The sequence below is a fragment of the Danio aesculapii genome, chromosome 14, assembly GCF_903798145.1.
Source record: "Danio aesculapii chromosome 14, fDanAes4.1, whole genome shotgun sequence".
In the NCBI taxonomy this organism is placed as follows: domain Eukaryota; kingdom Metazoa; phylum Chordata; class Actinopteri; order Cypriniformes; family Danionidae; genus Danio; species Danio aesculapii.
In genome coordinates, this window is record NC_079448.1 from 27,555,852 (window position 1) to 27,574,896 (window position 19,045).

General features: G+C 33.0%; 1 protein-coding gene across 1 annotated transcript; it reads right to left on the reverse strand.

Moving 5' to 3' along the window:
- Nucleotides 1–8,030: 8,030 nt before the first annotated feature.
- slc25a48 (solute carrier family 25 member 48) lies at nucleotides 8,031–16,161 on the reverse strand. The gene is made up of 7 exons (XM_056472775.1): nucleotides 15,942–16,161; nucleotides 15,167–15,210; nucleotides 14,905–14,976; nucleotides 13,846–14,098; nucleotides 13,340–13,615; nucleotides 10,518–10,639; nucleotides 8,031–8,626 (listed from the first exon to the last, which is right to left on the reverse strand). Exons 1-7 carry the CDS (start codon nucleotides 15,985–15,987, stop codon nucleotides 8,522–8,524), a joined length of 918 nt encoding a protein of 305 aa, XP_056328750.1. The 5' UTR covers nucleotides 15,988–16,161; the 3' UTR covers nucleotides 8,031–8,521.
- Nucleotides 16,162–19,045: the final 2,884 nt, after the last annotated feature.

The window sequence follows — 19,045 nt, forward strand, 5'->3', positions numbered from 1 at the left end:
TCTGCTTCAGGAATACAAACATCCTATATTTCCACTCTATACAACACTCAAAAAATGACATTTGCTTTTTGTTCAGTCTACAAATTCAAAATGAGCTGAAACACAAGTCTCCTTCACAATGCTTGTATTTTTTTGGGGACAACTTAATAGGTTAATGTTCAATTTACACTTAAATTTGTAAAAAAAAAAATAATAAGCCAACTTAATTCCTTCTGAATCGATTGAGTGTAACCCAGCATTTTTATTTTACAGTGAATAACCTTAAAATAGACACACACATACACACACACACACACACACACACACACACACACACACACACACACACACACACACACACACACACACACACGCACACACACACACACACAAATAATAGATAATAATAATGAAAGCCTAATAATTATTTCACCTCCTAACTGCAGACAACAATTAAAATATAAAATGTACATGACCCTAAAATACACTCGAAGTATAATGAACAAATAAAAATCCCAAAAAATATCACTTATTAAAGGCTTTATTAGATCTTCAGTGTCTATATTGATGCAAATAACATACCACGACCTGTTTTTAATTGGAATTGGCTTTGGAATTATTTTTATGTGATCATTCTGTTATTGTGGCATTTCAAAATAGAAGCGAAGGACCCAGTGTGTAGGAGGCAGCAATATGTTGATGAAAAAGATAATATGACATTCTCTTGCTCTCTATAGAACAAATGCATTACCAATTGAACATAATTATCAAGCAAAACACTAATAATAATGATCATGAGGAACTGAATGTTTTTTTGAGGATGTAATGATGAATATTTGTTGTTGAGAAACACAACTTCCATGTCTTTTTTGGACAGATTAATGTCTTGTATGCATTTGGCCGACAACAACAGCCAGTACATGAATAATAATAATGACAACAATAATAATAATAGTGGGTCAGTTGGAAGTTGTGTGGAGTTTGCATGTCCTCTCTGTGTTGGCGTGGGTTTCCTCTGGGTGCTCTGGTTTTCCCCACAGTCCAAAGACTTGCAGTACAGGTGAATTGCATGAACTAAATTGGCTGTAATGTATGAGTGTGTGTGTGAATGTGAGAGTGTATGGGTGTTTCCCAGTGCTGAGTTGTGGCTGGAAGGGCATCCGCTGCATAAAACATATGCTGGAATAGCTGGTGGTTCATTACGCTATTGTAACCCCTGATAAATAAGCGACTAAGCTGAATGAAATTGTCCGTAGTGTGTGTGAATGAGTGTGTGGCTGTTTCCCTCTGGGTTGCGGCAGGAAAGGCATCCGCTGCGTAAAACATGCTGGATAGTTGGAAGTTCATTCCACTGTGGCAACCTCTTAAATAAAGAGGAAGCTGAAGGAAAATGAATAATAATAATAATAATAACAACAATAACAATAATTGTTGTTGGTTGTCTGAGTTTAACTATTCACATATGTGCTACTGTTCATTTTAAATTCTTGTTATTGAATTTATTTTGTTATTTATTTTGTTTTTATTATATTATTATATATTATATTGTGGGTACATATATATAATTATAAGTATACATATATAATCATTACTGTTTTTATATAATTGATTAATATTTGTTATTTATAAACCTTTTTAATACATTTTTACATTAGTGTAGTAGTAGTAGTACAAAGACACCAATTGTTATTGCTAAAATTTGTTATTGCTTACTAATATCCATAATAATATTAATATTAAGAATGATTATTATTGTTTTTAGAAGTAATATTGCATCCTTATTAGTATTTTTATATTATTGATTAAAATGTGTTGTTCTTTTCTTACATCTTTAATAAATTTTATAGTAGTACAAAAACATCAATATTGTTTTTGCTAAAAATTGTTACTGCTTACTAATATCCATATTAATATTAAGAATGATTACTGTTATTTTTAGTAGTAATATTGCACTATTATTAGTGTTTTTATATTATTGATTAATATTTGTTATTTTTGTAACATTTTTAATGAATTTTACATAAGTATAGTGGTAGTAGTACAAAAACACCAATATTGCTATTGCTAAAATTTGTCATCGCTTACTAATATCCTTAATAATATTAACATTAAGAATGATTACTGTTGTTTTTAGTTGTAATATTGCAACATTGTTAGTATTTTTATATTGTTGATTAATATTTGTTATTTTTAACATTTTGTTATACATTTTTACATGTATAAAAAGTAAGTAAAGTGGCAGTAGTACAAAAACACTAATATTTTTATTGCAAAAATGTGTTATTGTGTACCAATAATTTTTTTATTAGGAATGATTGTTATTATTTTCAGTAGTAATATATTGCAACAACATTATATAGTATGTGTTATAATACAATATCAACATTACTATTATTTGTTATTCTATTTGTTGTTATTTGTTGTAGTACAATATTATAAATATCTGTCATTTGTTAAAAATGTTTTATAATACAATAAATTGTATAATTGATTATTTTTATTATTATTATATTATTATCAGATCATTAATACTACAACAACAGTAATAATATTAATAACAAAAACAACAAAATGCACATGAAAACATTGAAGTATGTTGCTGAAGGCTTTTTAATCATAAAGAAAAAAGAATAGCATCTGGCATCTGCACATCTCTTTCCACCGAACAACAACTGATGGGCAATAAACCATTATTCATGACATGCACGGACTGCCAGAGAAACCACAAGCACAGGCTCTCACCATGAACACTGTCAAAAGCATGCACCATATTGCTTTAGAGCTTTGTGTGCTCACCATCTATAAACCAGTCAAAACAGGAAATAATATGTCTGTTGTGTGATGATCTGATATCTCAGGATCACATCACCTCTTCTGTAGAAAAGCCTGAAAAAACAACACCCTGCATTTATTCAGCTGATAGCGATGAGCAGGACATCTGTCTTCATTAAACTGTTCGACAGGGACTGGATTGAGTGACATGCAAAGTCAATATTCATGTACACACATATGTTAACAAAATCAACAGCAACAAAATAGCAGAAATCTCTGATGCATGCAGAGCCCCCACATCTGAGTCATCGTTTCATCCAAAGATAGGAATAACTCAAAACAGGGGTCACTGTCTGTCTCGAGCTGCTTTTAGATGCACAATTTAAGCTGCGTTATGTTATAGCAAGTTTTATGGTTGGCAATAGTATGGAAGTCAATTAGTGCCATAAGTATTGATCATGAAATTTGACCACGAGAGCTTACAAATTATTTAGCACACATAGACACATACGTAACATGTTTGCCTACACTCTCAGAAATAAATGTACGCCAGCTGTCACTGAGGTGGTACCTTTTCACATTTGTACTCGAAGGGTTCATATTGGTACCTAAAAAGTATATATTAGTACCTGAAAATTTTAGGAGGAACACTTTTGTACTTTTTAGGTACTAATATGTACCTTTGAGGTATTAATATGGACCTTTTAGGTACAAATTTGTACCTTTTAAAAAGGTACTACCCCAGTGACAGCTCACGTACCTTTATTTCTAAGAGTGTATATGATTCCTATGTGAATTTATTTTTCATGAAGTCCAGTTGGAATCCACACTGTTTAATATCCAGTTGTTTGAAACTATACTGTTTAAAAAAAAGATGTTCATTTGTCAAAAGTCAAAAGTCCATTTGTGTGAATGTACATGATAGGCCTCAAACTCTATTCCTGGAGGGCTGCGGCTCTGCACAGTTTTGCTCCAACTCTAATCAAACACAGCTGATCCAACTAATCAAGGTGTTTAAGACTGCTAGAGACTATTAAGCAGGTGTGAGTTGGAGCAGGTTGGAGCTAAACTATGCAGAGCTGCGGACCTCCAGGAATTGAGTTTGAGACCATAAATGTACACTATTTATTGTGTATTATATGATGATTATAATTTTTTTTCTTTCTTGCTCAAACTACTTATTTAAAATGAACTGAAATAACACAGTTGTTGAGATTTTTTTATGGGACAACTTAATTGTTTTATATTAAATCCACTTAAACGTTAATTTAATCAATTTGTGTTGGGACAACATGAATAAATTGTGTGGAATTCTGCGTTTTTACAGTGTATTGCCTATTATGAGATTGTTAATTATCTTTTTTGTGGCCCCGCACTGCAGAAGAGCCTCCACAAATTTGAGATAATTTAATTAATTTGAACACAATCCATACTTGTTGAATTTAATTAATAATATTGCTTGTAAACTGTTACCTCAATTTTATTGATCCAGGGTAATATTTCTTACAGCTGCCAAACAGTCTACACAAATTTGTGTTTAATCAAAACAAAAATATTAAGGGCTCTATTTTAACGATCTAGACGCAGAGTCTAAAGCGCATGGTGCAAAAGCATTAAGGGCTTGTCCGAATCCACTTTTGCTTTTTTTAAGGATGGAAAAATACTGTTTGCGCATGGTCTCACAGGGTTGTACTTATTCTCTTATGGGAGTTATGGGTGTGTTTAGAGCATAATGTGTATTAAACAAATCTTATCTACCATTTCCTTTAAGATTCAGTTGCGTTGCATCTGCTATTTACATGGCGACTTTGTAAGTGTAAAAATTAAATGGAAAAACTAAACGCTTCACTGGCGAGAAAACAGTTAAACAGACCGAATAAAAAATGAGCCTCCTCCATTCAGCCTCTTTACTTTTTCTTTACTTTCACGGATAAGGAAGCAGTGTTATACGCACTCCACTGAAGACATCCATCAGCCTACATATTTAGTTTTGTTTGTTAAGCGCAAACATTTTTTTCAAAACAATTTCTAAATTCTGTTCTAATTTTCAGCAAACAAATAAATGAACAACAAAAACGAAGTGTGGTCAAAAAACATACACGTCCTATTCTTATTCCCCATAAGGTGATGCAGACATCTAAAATACTCAAAACAAATATAAATATGCATATAATAAATACTACTACTACTACTAATAATAATAATAATAATAAAAGATAAATCTTTAGTCGAGGGCATCCCTAATTTCAAATCGAAATTTTTTTAAATTCATGTTTCATGTTTTCTTCTTCTTGAATTGTAAAAATTGGCATTGATACGTTTGCAACATGTTTTGAGTCTCACAAAAAAAAACTATTTTCTTTCTTCTTTGTTGCTTTTGGTGTCTTCAAATAACTAAACATTTTTAAATCAAGAAGCATTTTCTATAGACAAGCAAAAAAAATTTGAAATAGTATGCCAAAAGAAATAAAGAAATTAGTAATTAAGAAGTTAGATGCCAAAATGTTTTTCCTTTTGACAAGATTTTTTTGCTTTCCCTTTGTCAGATTATTTTGCTTGTGGAAAACTCACTTAATTTTTGCATATTACTTCTTAAAACAAGACTATTTTTGCTTGTCTAGAAAAGACAGATTTAAGAATTGTATTAATATTTAGACTTTAAAATGTTGCAGTGCATTGTCAGCCATTCCTCCTCATTGGGAGTTTATCTGAAACTTATGCGATCAATTCATTCAATATATAAATACATTTAAAAACATATTAACACAGTACAGAGGTATTGATATATTTAAAACGAGGTATTTAAAAATGTATAAATACAATAGAGGATATTAGCCAGCTATTTATTGTTCTGAATATTTTGTAAAATAAAAGTATATAACATCCATATATAACATGATGCAAACCTCTTAATTTAGACTTTTAGACCTAATAGATCAACATGGATGGACTAATTGATCCATATTTTGAAATGTAATACAGAGACAGCACTAACAGAGTATCATTTGAGTTTCATTAATGCAGTATATAGCATACAAATAGTGAAGCACTACTAAAAGGGTTTTTGGCAGGATCACTATGGTTTGATTGGCTTTATACTGTCGGCTCATAACACTGTGGTGATCCCTGATAAAGAAAGGAATGAGCTGAAGGAAAGTGAGTGAGTGGCTTTATGTTGTTTTGCTTCTAGGAGTAAGCAGCGTATGCTTTGAATGGAGCTGCAGTGACTGAAGACACAATGCAGGCTGGTGCTTTAGATGCTGTCCATGTCCTCAGCTGTTTTCTCTTAAACCTCATCTATCACTCCACTGACTGGACAGACCAGCAACCGTTTGCTGCATTGACAAGAAATCTTGGACTCTGCTGGAAAGGTCAGGTCATGTTTAAAGCAAGCTGTTTTAATGCAACATGATTTAGGGCAATATATTTAAAACCTATCACTGACATTTCAGGATGTAAGTTTGTGTTTCATCTGAACAAGGGTTATAATTACTCAACCACAACAGTGCAACGCAGTAACGTTGGACTTACGGGTTTCGTTTGGGTTTCTTTTAGAAAGTGTCACCATCTAGTGGACATATTTTGTCCTCATATTTGTATAGTGCCATTCTCTGTTTTTCTCCGATAATGAAACACCGCCACCAAGTGAACCAGGAGCAACACTGGCCTACTTATTTACTATTTATTTTATTAAGAGTATTTCCGGGGAACTCAGCATTTGGTGACAATGATTTCGAACAACATATTCTGATTTCCTACATTTACACCAAAAACATGTCTTAAAGATAGAATTCACCCAAAAATGAAAATGTAAACACTATTTACTCACCCTCGAGTGGTTTTAAACCGTACGAGTTTCTTTCAGCTGTTGAACACAACATTTTTCAAAATGTCTTCTTTGAGGGTTAACAGAGGAAAAATAACTTAAAGGTTTGAAACAAGTGAAGGGTGAGTAAATTCTTTTTTCTTTTTTTGGCAAATTGTTCCTTCAAGAGGGATTAATATAAACAAGATCTACCAATAAAGAATAAAAATAATTCATTCATTCATTTTCTTTTCGGCTTAGTCCCTTTATTAATCCAGGGTTACCACATGGAATGAACCGCCAACTTATCCAGCATGTTTTTACGCAGCGGATGCCCTTCCGGCCGCAACCCATCTCTGGGAAACATCCACACACAGTCTTTCACATTCATACACTACGGACAATTTAGCCTACCCAATTCACCTGTACCACATGTCTTTGGACTGTGTGGGAAACCGGAGCACCCGGAGGAAACCCACGCAAACACAGGGAGAACATGCAAACTCCACACAGAAACGCCAACTGATCCAGCTGAGGCTCGAACCAGCGACCTTCTTGCTGTGAGGCGACAACACTATCTACTGTGCCACTGCGCCGCCCAATAAAAATAATATTAATAATAATTTGGTTAAATTTAAAACAGCACAATTTATGTTTAAGCTAACGAATGACAAATGTGCCAGGCCTCACAGGTAATGGGTGTTTGGACAACAAAAGCAGGAGAACAATGGAGCTGAAGGCCTGTGAAAATCTCAGCAGGGGTGGTAGTAGGTGGTCCAGGGAATTTACGCAAATTTGCGCAGGGTTAGTAAATCTAGTTTTAAAGCTAGGAATAAATTATCTTCAAAATGCAGACAAAAGTTTTTTTGAAGAAAGACAAGACGGGTATAATCTGAGAGAAGAACAAAATCTTAGGAGGTTGAAAACAAGGACAACTTAAAAAAAATTGTGTACATTATGTCTGTATGTGGTGTGAGATTATGGAATAGTCTGGAACAGATTCTCAAACAATGTCAGGATATTAATCAATTTAAAAAGTTGTATAAATGTGTATTATTAAAGGAATGTAATGATTAATAGAAATGACTGAAAAAGGATCAAATGAGGAAGGTATGATGAAATTTCAATTAATGGCTGTTTGCAATACATTGGCTCTATGTTATAAAACCTAAATGTACAAATGGAATCAAACATATGATATGTCAAAGATGCCAAAAGGATAAAATATGTCTCAAGTAAAGCTTGTATGTCTCATGTAAAAGGAAGCGATAAGTAAAATAAGAAATATGTTGAAGAAATAATCGAATGATGTGTGTGATAATGGGGTGGGGAAAATAATAAGTGTGCGCTTCATCCCGCTCCATTTCGATCATGATGAAATGTATTTTGTTTAAAGAATCATTTTGTGTATGACTGTTTCTGTTCGAAATAAATAAATCAAGTCAAATAATAAAAAACAGACAGACACTTTACATTACAGGTCCACTATACCACTTGATTTATTCACATATTTACTTCATAGCAGATAATCATTTTAAAAGCATGCTGCACTAAAAGCCTATAGTGGAAAAAATTACATAAAAATGCATTCAAGCAATAATTTGTAAGCAAATAATGCATGATAGTGACCATGTTTGAATGCCGAATATATGCTGATGAAATAGGAAAGGTATTTTTTGAGAAAAAAAAATTGTATATCATTCACATGCAGATGATGCATAATCATATATTAAAATATCTTACATATATATATATATATATATATATTGAAAATACATACCTATTTTAAACAATTTCTTAATATAAGAAACACTTAAAAGCTTCACTGATACTCTTCACTGTATCAACAATGAACTCACATAAATGTCACATGTAAGTTTCTACTTGTTATTAAACCATCGATGCTCTATTATAATTTCTAAGAGCTTATAATGTGCATTAGCATATTTTCAGCACGAGTCTGTGTTAAAAACTGCGGAAAAACTGGAGGGAAAGCTCGTAACCAAGAAACATGGTTGCGCACATCGGAAATCCTCTGATAGCGTTTACAGTCGCTCCACGAAAGAAAACCTGCATTAAGAAGGAAAAAAAAAGTATCTCCATTATATTTATATTTCAATACATCTCTCAATCAGCAAGTTTAATCATGATTAGTAAACAAACTGGGGTCTGATTTATAACATTTGCATAGAAACGTTCCTAAATTAATTTAATAATTATTGTGGCTCATATGATGATTGAAAGTGGTTCAATTAAGTCGATATTTACATATGTACGTCGATATTTGCGTACAGCTGCGCACATTCCCCGCCAAGTTTGTTCTTATAGATCACGAGTTTTGTGTCACATTTCTGCCTCTGTTTTGTGTGTATGCCACATTTATAAATGAGATCTAATGCTAAATTTAATTATGCTAAATTTTAAATGCTACATTCTCAGTTTCTGTAGATTTACAAAATTTATTAGCTTTGGCTTTAATCAATGAAAAGTTTGATAAAGTTTCTTCCAAATTTCAAACAAAAACATTGTCATTTAGAGTTTTTTTTTTTAGTAAAATGAAAGTTGGTCTGAATAATAAATACTGTCCTTGGGGTTATTCCACCAATCACTGTCTAAAACCGCTCCCTATTCACTATATACTGTAGTGCACAGGTGTCAAACTCCTGGAGGGCCGCAGCTCTGCACAGTTTAGTTCCAACCCTAATTAAACACACCTGATCAAACTAATTATGTCCTTCAGGCTAAACGGACAAAACTGTGCACGGGCTGCAGCCCTCCAGGAACTGAAGGTGCATCCCATATCACATACTTAGGCACTATTCTACGCCATTTTGTAGTAAAAATAGTGTAAGTGGTGCATTCACACTGAAAACTTCAAAAAGATTAAGTGCACTTTAAATACCCAGATGATGCACTTTATCAGTTGTTTAAATAAAGTGTGGAATGGTGAACACTTCACGCACTCAATAGTTGCAGCTTTGCTTATGTAGCGTAATGGGTGGAGCTTTTGGGCGCTCATGTTGGATTACTTTTTATTTTGAATTGTGAAAGCAAAATTCTCCTATGAAAGTGATTATACTGCCTCCTGATGGTGATGCAGTTATACTTATAGTAGGTATTATTTGGTAGTTTGGTCATTTATTTCATTAATTTGGTGACCGTCAAACGTGGTGACCGTCAAACGTCAACTGTTTGAATTTCCGCTTAGTAAAAAAAAGTTAGTGTTCCATTTGGGATGACACTACATACATACTATGCTATTGTGTAAGTGCAGAAGTACATAGTGCATAGTGTGCCATTTGGGACATAGCTTAAGTTTTACATCCCTGCTGTCGTGCAATATGAGGTGTCCACTGTTTTTTGGTGTCTAAATATTGAGTGAATAACTTAATATTTTTATGTACATTCATTCACTACATTTGATGTACACACTCATTAAAGTGGCGTTTGCCCCTCAAAGCCTGACATGAACACTGGAGCCAGCAAATTTATTTGATGGTAGTAATGATAATAATGAGACTGTCCACAACAGACATACTTTCTGTCTCACACTATGCACAACTCATTTCTGTTCCCTCAATTCTGATATAGAGTCCTTTCAATTTTAAATTAGGGAAAAAAAATCTCATTAGTAGTTTACATAAGTAACTACTTTAGAAGTGGTGTCTTAAGTTGGTAATATTTAAAATGGTTTAGCTTATTTCACTGTTACAGTATATTAACAGTCAAATAATCTCAACCATACCATCTTAATCAAAACCGGATAATAAAATATAGAACCACTAAATGTAATTTAGCACATTTTTGTACCTGGCTAAAAATATTTGATCAAGTGCTTGTCTCTACTTGTTACTTTTCTAAGTCTTTAGCCAGCTGTTCATGCCCTGCAGCTGTTGCAAAATATTGTTCTAAAACCCGAAATACAAACTTGAAAATGTAGGAAATAATTTCAGCAACTTACATGTATTCCCTCTGTTCTGTAACTTTGCATGATACAATGCAAAATGCCCTTGTATTTTGCATTTGCCTGCAAGCGACTTTTCACCACGTCGGCTGGTGTTGCAGTGACCCATGAGATTGATCCTGTGAACAAAGCAAAACCACAAGTCAGACCTCAGTATTCTGTTTCCTTAAGACAAGACTCTGCAGGTGAATAGAGTTAAAAATTAACTAATAGTTATTATCACACACTGTGAAGCCCAACAGTCAACTTTATCAAATGAAATGAGTGTAATTAACTTAAGATTTACTGAAAGTTAATTTTAGTCATTTGAAAAGAGTTTTGAACTCAGTGTTGAAGGTAATGGGTTAATTAAATACCTCATTACTTGAATTTAAATTACATTCCCAATACTCATATAGATTAGTTTTTTTAAAAACTCAAATGCTATGTAGCAATCAGTTTCAGCAATGAGTTGCCTTAACTTATTGGATTTTACAGTACTCAGTTGGTTTAAGTTCTCTTCATTTACTGGGTTTTACTGTGCTCAAATTGCTCTGTTTACTTAAATAAATTAAGTTCACAGTACTCATTAGGATTAGTTTTTGAACTTAAATGGTTTGTTGCAATCGGTTTCCTCAAATGGTTTGAGTTACCTTAACTTTCTGGGTTTTACAGTGTACCTCCCAAGTGCCCTTAAGAATGACAAACCCTTTATTTACGGGTTATCTAAAATGTTATTTTTACATGTACAAATGAAATATGTGCTCATCTGCATATATTTCTTGCACAAAAATCTAAACATTGAATAACTTCAGGTTCAAATTTTGTTTTGAGGAGTTTTGGGTAATTAAATTGTATATAATCAAATAAAAAAATGTACATATTCAAATTATTAACAGGCATATCCAAATGTAAGAACCTTCAAAACACAGTTTTACATAAAACTGTAAAGTTTGCTTTATGTAAGTTGTACTGAAATGCAGATTTATGACTTTAAAAATGTGTACTATAATTATAATTTACAGACAAAAATTGACAAGGTATCACAAAATTAACAAAAGTGTGACGGTTAAAAGTGCATATTCTTGATGTTTTCCTTACATTAGACTGAAAAAACACTACAAAAAAATAAATAAAAAACACTAACACAAAATGTCTTTTTTTTTTTTGCTGCAGCATCTTGCCTGACTCCCACTAGGGTCATATTAAGGTTAATCTTGGTCATTCTCACTATACCAATAGGAGGGAAGTTTTTAATTTGAAGTACAGTGAGACATTTCCAAGTAATCCACTCTCACACTATGCTAAGCCAAATATACACTTGTTAATCTGTGGATGCCTGGTGTGAGGTTTGGTTTCATGCAGTGGGACTGACACATTTACCTCAGCTGAACTTGAAACCCCAAAACACCGCAAGTGCATCTGGACTTTCTTTAAGCATCACATGAAATTTTTTTTTTTAAATAAACTATTGAATTAACTGTGAAGAGAACATTTAATTTTTAAAGGTATCTTACTGCTTTACAAAACAATGTTGACTGCATTTTAATGTCTGCAAAAAATTGAAGTGATTTTTCTTCCGTATTGTGATGTACATCAGAGTGAAACAGATTGTTAAACAAGTAAAAATTTTGAGACAGAATTAAGTGTGTTTGATTCTTATCTACTACAATAATATTGTCATTTTTGATAATGCTGTAAACCAGCTGCAGACTCGCAGACCCACACGATCTAGGCAGGGGCGAAGCATATATGGTTAATGCCCGATCAGGAGCATTATCGCCACCTACTGTATTTCACAAACATGGCAATCAAGACCATCTGTGAATAGTTTAGAGTTTCCCATTTCAGTCATTATTATATCGTAACATTAATATAGTGTTATACATTTATTAAATGTAAAAAAAAATGTATTACATATAAAGATGCATTATAGCCTATACATATTAACTTGCTATTATTTCTTTCATTATAATGAATCCATTCTATAAAATAAACCTGTCCAATTTAGATTGTTTATATATCTCTGAAAAATGTTTCAGTAAAGCCAGCAAACGAGTATCTGCTATACTGACTCTGTCAGATAAATAATGACAGATCACCTATGATGACTGATAGAAAACTGTTCAGTGTATTATTAAATGGCGTTCGGAAACAAAGTTCTTGATCTCTCGATCGCTATATTTGTGAAATAGTAAACAGTATTGTCAACTGTGTACACTATTTATTAACAATATAAATAAAAATATATTGATGATGAGGTCCAAGAAGACGTTAATAATATTAACATCTGTCTTAACCATATATGGTTCGCCCCTGCCTAGATTGTGTGTGTTGAAATATGTGTGGGTCTGCGGGTCTGCAGCTGGATATTATTGTGGATGTCAGTGTCGAGTTTCCAGCATTCTTCAAAATATCTTCTTTTATGCTCAACAGAAAAAAAAGAAAATCTAAATGGTTTGGACCACTTTAATAAATGTGAGTAATTTTTGGTTAAACTATAAATAAGATGGCGCCAAACTGTATTTTTCATAACAAATTAATTAATCATGTTACATTAAAATCTAAAAAGGCAGTGAGAACATATTGATTATATTAAATTATATATTCAAAACATATTTATAGTATAATATATTTCTATAAACTATTGCTGGGAGTGTTGTCAGCCTAAAAACATGCTAACATTATTTTGAATTCCATCCAGTTATTGAGTCTGTAAATTTCAGAGTGCATCAAATCATCAGGTCAGTTATCAAGTTCCATTTTAGCTAGTAGGCAGCTGCATGTGTAGACAGCAGTAACTACTGTAGCTTTTGAAACAAAGCCCATGTCTCATTTACCTGCTAAACCTCCTGCTAGCCATATGCAGCATGGATGAGGTGAGCTATTGTCATCAGGATTCAGCCAGTTACAGAACAGCGAGTACGGTATGAAATACAGAGCATAACCAGGTATATCCCGCAGTAGCATAGCTCCCGCTCCTCTGTAGAGCCCTTGAATGCCCTCGTTCTGCAGGACTGTACTAATGCAGTGTAGAGGCCCTCTGTACAACGACTGGCTCTGAATTCCCATTGACCGAAGAGGGACGCTCCCATTCCCAGCAAGGTTAAAGTTCTCTGAAACCACACAAAACAATACATGAGTAATGCTATGTGCAATTTGAATAGAGTTTTTTCAATTATTTAGTTCCGCGGAAAGGATTAGCATTCATTAATCTTTACCTAGGAAGTTTTCCCTTAAAGGGACAGTTCACAAAAATGAAAGTTTACTAGAAAAGAAATGTCTTTTTTTTTTTTTTTTTGGTGAACTATCTTTTTAACATCAGTATGATAAAATTCTACCTTACCTGCAAGAACAGGTTGAGTTTGCATTTGCAGTCTAATTTTGACAAGGTCAACAGGGGCCCCGAACCCCACTGATACCAGACCAGTCAGCATGCTCGCTACAGTCAAGTCCAGCATGCTGCATGGGTGTCTACCATCACCGTAACGGTATTTGCTAATGAGGCGCTGTGTGTTGCTGAAGAAGCCGAATACCATAGAGTTATAAAGCGTGATGCTAGCCAGTGGAAAGGACAGCCCTTTGAAAAAGCCTGTAACCTATGAAAACACAAAAGATAGATTTTTTACAAGGATTGTCAGCGCATGTTTGCAATAATAGGAAAAGCCTCTTCATTATAAAAATGCAACAAAAAAAGAAAAAAACAAAAACAAAGTCAAAACATTTCGTTACTTCGATCATTCAACTGTAATCATACGAAGCTCCAAGAACACGTTTGTGTGCCAAAAAGCTGTAAAAAAATGTGCCTAAGTTGTTTGCATCAGATTCTGCAAGTTGTGCATTTACTATGGTTAATATGGTGCTTGCATGTCACATTGTTGACCTATAAGGCAATGCATCATATTGTCTGAAGTAAATGATCACCTTGACCTGATGGAGACAGACAAACAAAGTCACATTTATACGTTTTTTTTTTTTTTTTTTTTTTGCAGCACTAAAATATTCTAAGAGCTTCAAATGATTAAAGGTTAAACCACTGAAGTCACACTGAATGTATACTGACTATGTTTTTGTTTCTTGTTCCTCTGAAACTTCACTGTCTATGGAGGATGAGAGAGCTAATTTTCGTTTATGGGTGAACTAACCCTTTAATATCAGACGTTAACAGGATATAAATGACTGTAACTCCAAGTTGAAGTAATGACTATTATCTCTGCTTTCATCAACATGAATTCTGTAATAGCCATATTTTATGGTGTAAAAAGTGGTCATATACTTTTCATGAAGTTTATGAAAACTTTACAGAGGTCTAAATGTACAGCAAAACAGGAATGGCTCAATCAATAAGGGTCTCTGGCCTGAAGTAATTGTGATACACCTACCACAAAAGGCTATAAAACCTTACATTTTCCTTTTTGTAGATTGTAACAACACAGTGGAAAGTATTCTTGTATCCTTTGCCAGCTTGTAAGCGAGTCTGTAAAAGAGCAACATTTTTTTCCATTAGTTTTTTCCCATTTATTTATGATAAATTCATCCTAAACAATAATTGTTAAAATGAATATAAATATTTTGTTAAAATTATAAACATGTAATAAACGTATATCTATTTTTATATATAATAAGTATATATATTTTTATATAAATAAAAAAACAAATTTTCTTACCTTGACTGTGTCAAGTGGATGACCTACGATCACGCTGGATGCTCCTGTAACAAAAACATTTTTGCAGCTGAAGACGATGATGGATTCTGCATCACATAGTTTAGTAAGAGGCTCTTCTAGCAGAACACTGTGTCCATTTTCATGAATAAGTTACATTGTTATGAACATTTCATGGTGGGTGAACATGCACATTAGGGCTTTTCAAAAAACATTTCTCCTTTCATTGGAAAGGAGAAATCCGTTTTACACCAAAACATGTCTTCATTATAAACGTGTGAAACCAGCGTTGTTTGTGCAAAGGCGAAAAACTGTTAAAACAATTTGGTAAAGTTATCTTAACTGGTTTTGACGACGACGTGACAACGAATTCCTTAAAAATAGCTTTGTACGTTTTCTTGAAACTTAAAGAAAAATAGTTCTTATTCTTCCAACAGCACATTACAAAAAAAAAAAAAAAAAAAAAAAAAACCTGATCAACATAAACAAGACAAAACGACGCCCCTCGCGCGGCTTGTTGCCATCTCTCCATAAAACGTGTTTTCCCATTTTACTGTAGTTTACAGAACATATCTATAGGCAATAGGTAGAGCTCTATCGCTTTAAAGTATTTGTTTGGTTTACAATAACAGACAAACAAAATTCGCGAAAGATTTAAACTGCTCCATAAGATTGATAAAATACGGGCTAATTGATAAACATCTGCGAAAATGTACGTTTTTTGAGTTTGTTATGTCAAACACAAAACACGTTTTACATGACAGAAAATAAAGCTCACCTCCAATCCATCCTGCTAAAAAATCATCCAACTGAAAGACTGTCATTGTACAACTGAGTGAATTTACACGGGAGATTTCCACATAGGCGTCGGCATTGATGCATTGATTTAAAAGTTCAAGCTAAACATCCTTAAGCTTTATTTAAGAGTTCGTCAGATCTATAAAAGCTGAGGTAAAACTTCAGCTCCATCCCAGCATTTTAAATCGGCGAAGGGGGAGTATAAGGGGGCGTTGCAGAGATACGAAAATAGATTTGTCCACCAGCAAACAGTCATTATGACTTGATTAAAACAATATGCTCAGACATATTTTCCGTTATTGTGCAATATAACGGGTAAAGTGCGGGATTCTTTATCATGTGACTTTAAACGTGGCTGCTGAGTTCTTCTATATGTTGAGGAATGCGTGGCACGTGGCGTGTCTTAAACTTACATCGACTGAACATAAAAAAATTAATTAGTTTTTCCCAAGGATTTATTGTAAATTATGTTTCTCTTATTCATAATGCTGCCTTTGATAAATATTTACACTCCCATGGCACATCCTTGACATGAAACGTTATCTATAGGGTTAGATGTAAATACACGTTCTGTAAATATCATGCTTTAGTTCATGGAAAGTTACTCACAACGAATTGAGATGTTTAGTTTGAAACTTGTGGACATTTATAAAGAGTTATAAGAAGTGCTGTAAAAAACTAATCAATTGAAATTTCTTAAATCAAATTATGTCTAACGCACAACATGCAGCTATTTCTGATTTAGACTGAATTTAGGCTATTTGGAAAATTTCTGAAATTATTGTGACTGTAATTACTATTTACTGTTATTATACAGCTAATTCTATTCGGTAGCCTAATGTTCATCTTCAAAACAGCATGTAATGCTCAATTGTTTAACTTTGTGAACAAATATCATTGATTTACATGTTTATTTTGGCACAAGCTTTGTGTCCCGGACACAATATGAACCCTATGACATATAATCTGTAATCTACACATAAAAAATTGACATCCAAATTGGGCTTATTCAAGTCAAAATGATGAATTAACAGATGTAAATAGCACTTTATGGTAACTTAAACAAATGTACAACCTATACATATGTGGAGTATTAAGAAAAACATAATATTTAAGATTGCAAAATAAATAAATTAAAATGTAAATATATAAAACTAAACTACAACTTTATGGTAGCAACAGCCATTTAAAAAAACACAAATGTCATCAAATCATAAATCTTACCCCAATATAGTGTACACAACAAGGGTAATAATTTGCCATAAGGTTGGGTGGGAAAATATTTAACTGACTTAATTGTAGGATATACAGATAGTATGAAATTTAAAGAAGACATTAGCTTCACAGATGCAAGCATTCATAAATATATAAAAACAGAAATTGTTTTAAAATAAAAGAAGAATTAATGTGTTGCCTCATTTGTGCTACACAATCTTTTGGTGGCGTCAAAATAGCAGAAAATCTGGTTTAATGTTTTGTTTGACTATTTGGCCCATTGTGACTTATCATTAACTCACTCATAGTAATAAAGTCATTGTGTATGGCCCATTTATCCTTTATCACCTGACCTTAAATAGGTGAGGCCGTGAGGCAATCCAGTCATCCGTTGCAGCAATCTGAAATGACCGCTTAGAAATGCAAGTTTGCTGAATAAAAGGTTTTTAAAGGATTTTAACAAGGGCGATTCAAGTCTCTGATTAGTGTCTTTCCAGCACAGCCGTTGTTGTGATAAGTGATCAATATTTAACCACACAACACAGCCATCTTATCACCGCATACTGGATTGTACACGAGGTACAAAACACTCCATCTGTTTGTGCAAATAAATGACTATATGCAGCTTAAATGTACTTGTGCTCATTTTCATGCACTACAAGAAATCTCCTGTGCATCTGTTGTAGACTTGACTACTGATGAGGTTTGTTTCGGTGTTAAAAAGAGGCTTGGCTGCAAATTCTGTCAAACGTCAGCTGAATAAATTAAAAGCTAACAGCGCATGCACAAAACAAAGGCTTTGTTACTGACACAGAATGAGTAATGCATGCCTGGGAGAGGCTGAGAGATTGTAGCCTTCGGATGTTTTTCTTTTTTAGCTAGGACACAAACCCTAAAAAATGTTGGTCTGAGATGAACAACAAACAAGTAAAAGAGACATGAACTTGAGTTTCTTTTAAATTCTACGGAAATCTGTAGCAACTCATCTGAAACCTTTTAGATTCAATTAAATTAATCTTAAAAGTCTTTTGTAGTTATATAGTATTTTAAAACTTACATTACATTTTAAAACATTAAACTGACTTAACAGCTCATGACTTTAAAATAAGTTGAAACATGATTAGGCATGGGTCAGTATATGTTTTTGATGGTATGATGACCTTGGATTAAAAAAAAATCATGGTTTCACGGTATTGTGATTACTGCTCTAAAATAAGTTCTTTGTAAATGTCTGGGTAAAACAACAACAACAACAACAAAAATGCTTCCCCATTAAACAAAATGCATTTTATTTTAGGAAACATTTGTAATATTTTGGAACAGTAAACATGTCTGGCTATATAATAAAAATAAATCATTGACGTCTGCTCTCTTCATTAGTTTCAAAAGCACAGGTTTCTTCACACACATTAAAAAACCTTATATATTCCTCAGGTACGGTATAACAGAAAACTTTTGCAGTTTTAAAACCTTGACTTTTACAAACCGAGGTAAACCCTGAAACCAGTTATTGTCCCATGCCTAAGCATGATTAATTTATTATAATAATAAAAAAACAGACATACTTTTTTGTAGTGTCTGGATGACTTCTTTCCTTAAACAATATAAAAGCACATAATAAGGTAACATTTTAGAGTAATGGTTTATTAGTTAATGCTAGTTAATGTATTTACTACCATGAACTAAGTATGAATAATCTTGTCAAGTATTTATTAATCATAGTTCAACATTAACTAATGCATTATTAAAATCCAAATTTGGGCTTGTTAACGTTATTACACATGAATTAACGTTATTTAACTTTAATAACATTAACTAACATTAACAAACATGAATAAATACCATATTAAATGTATTACTAAAAATGTA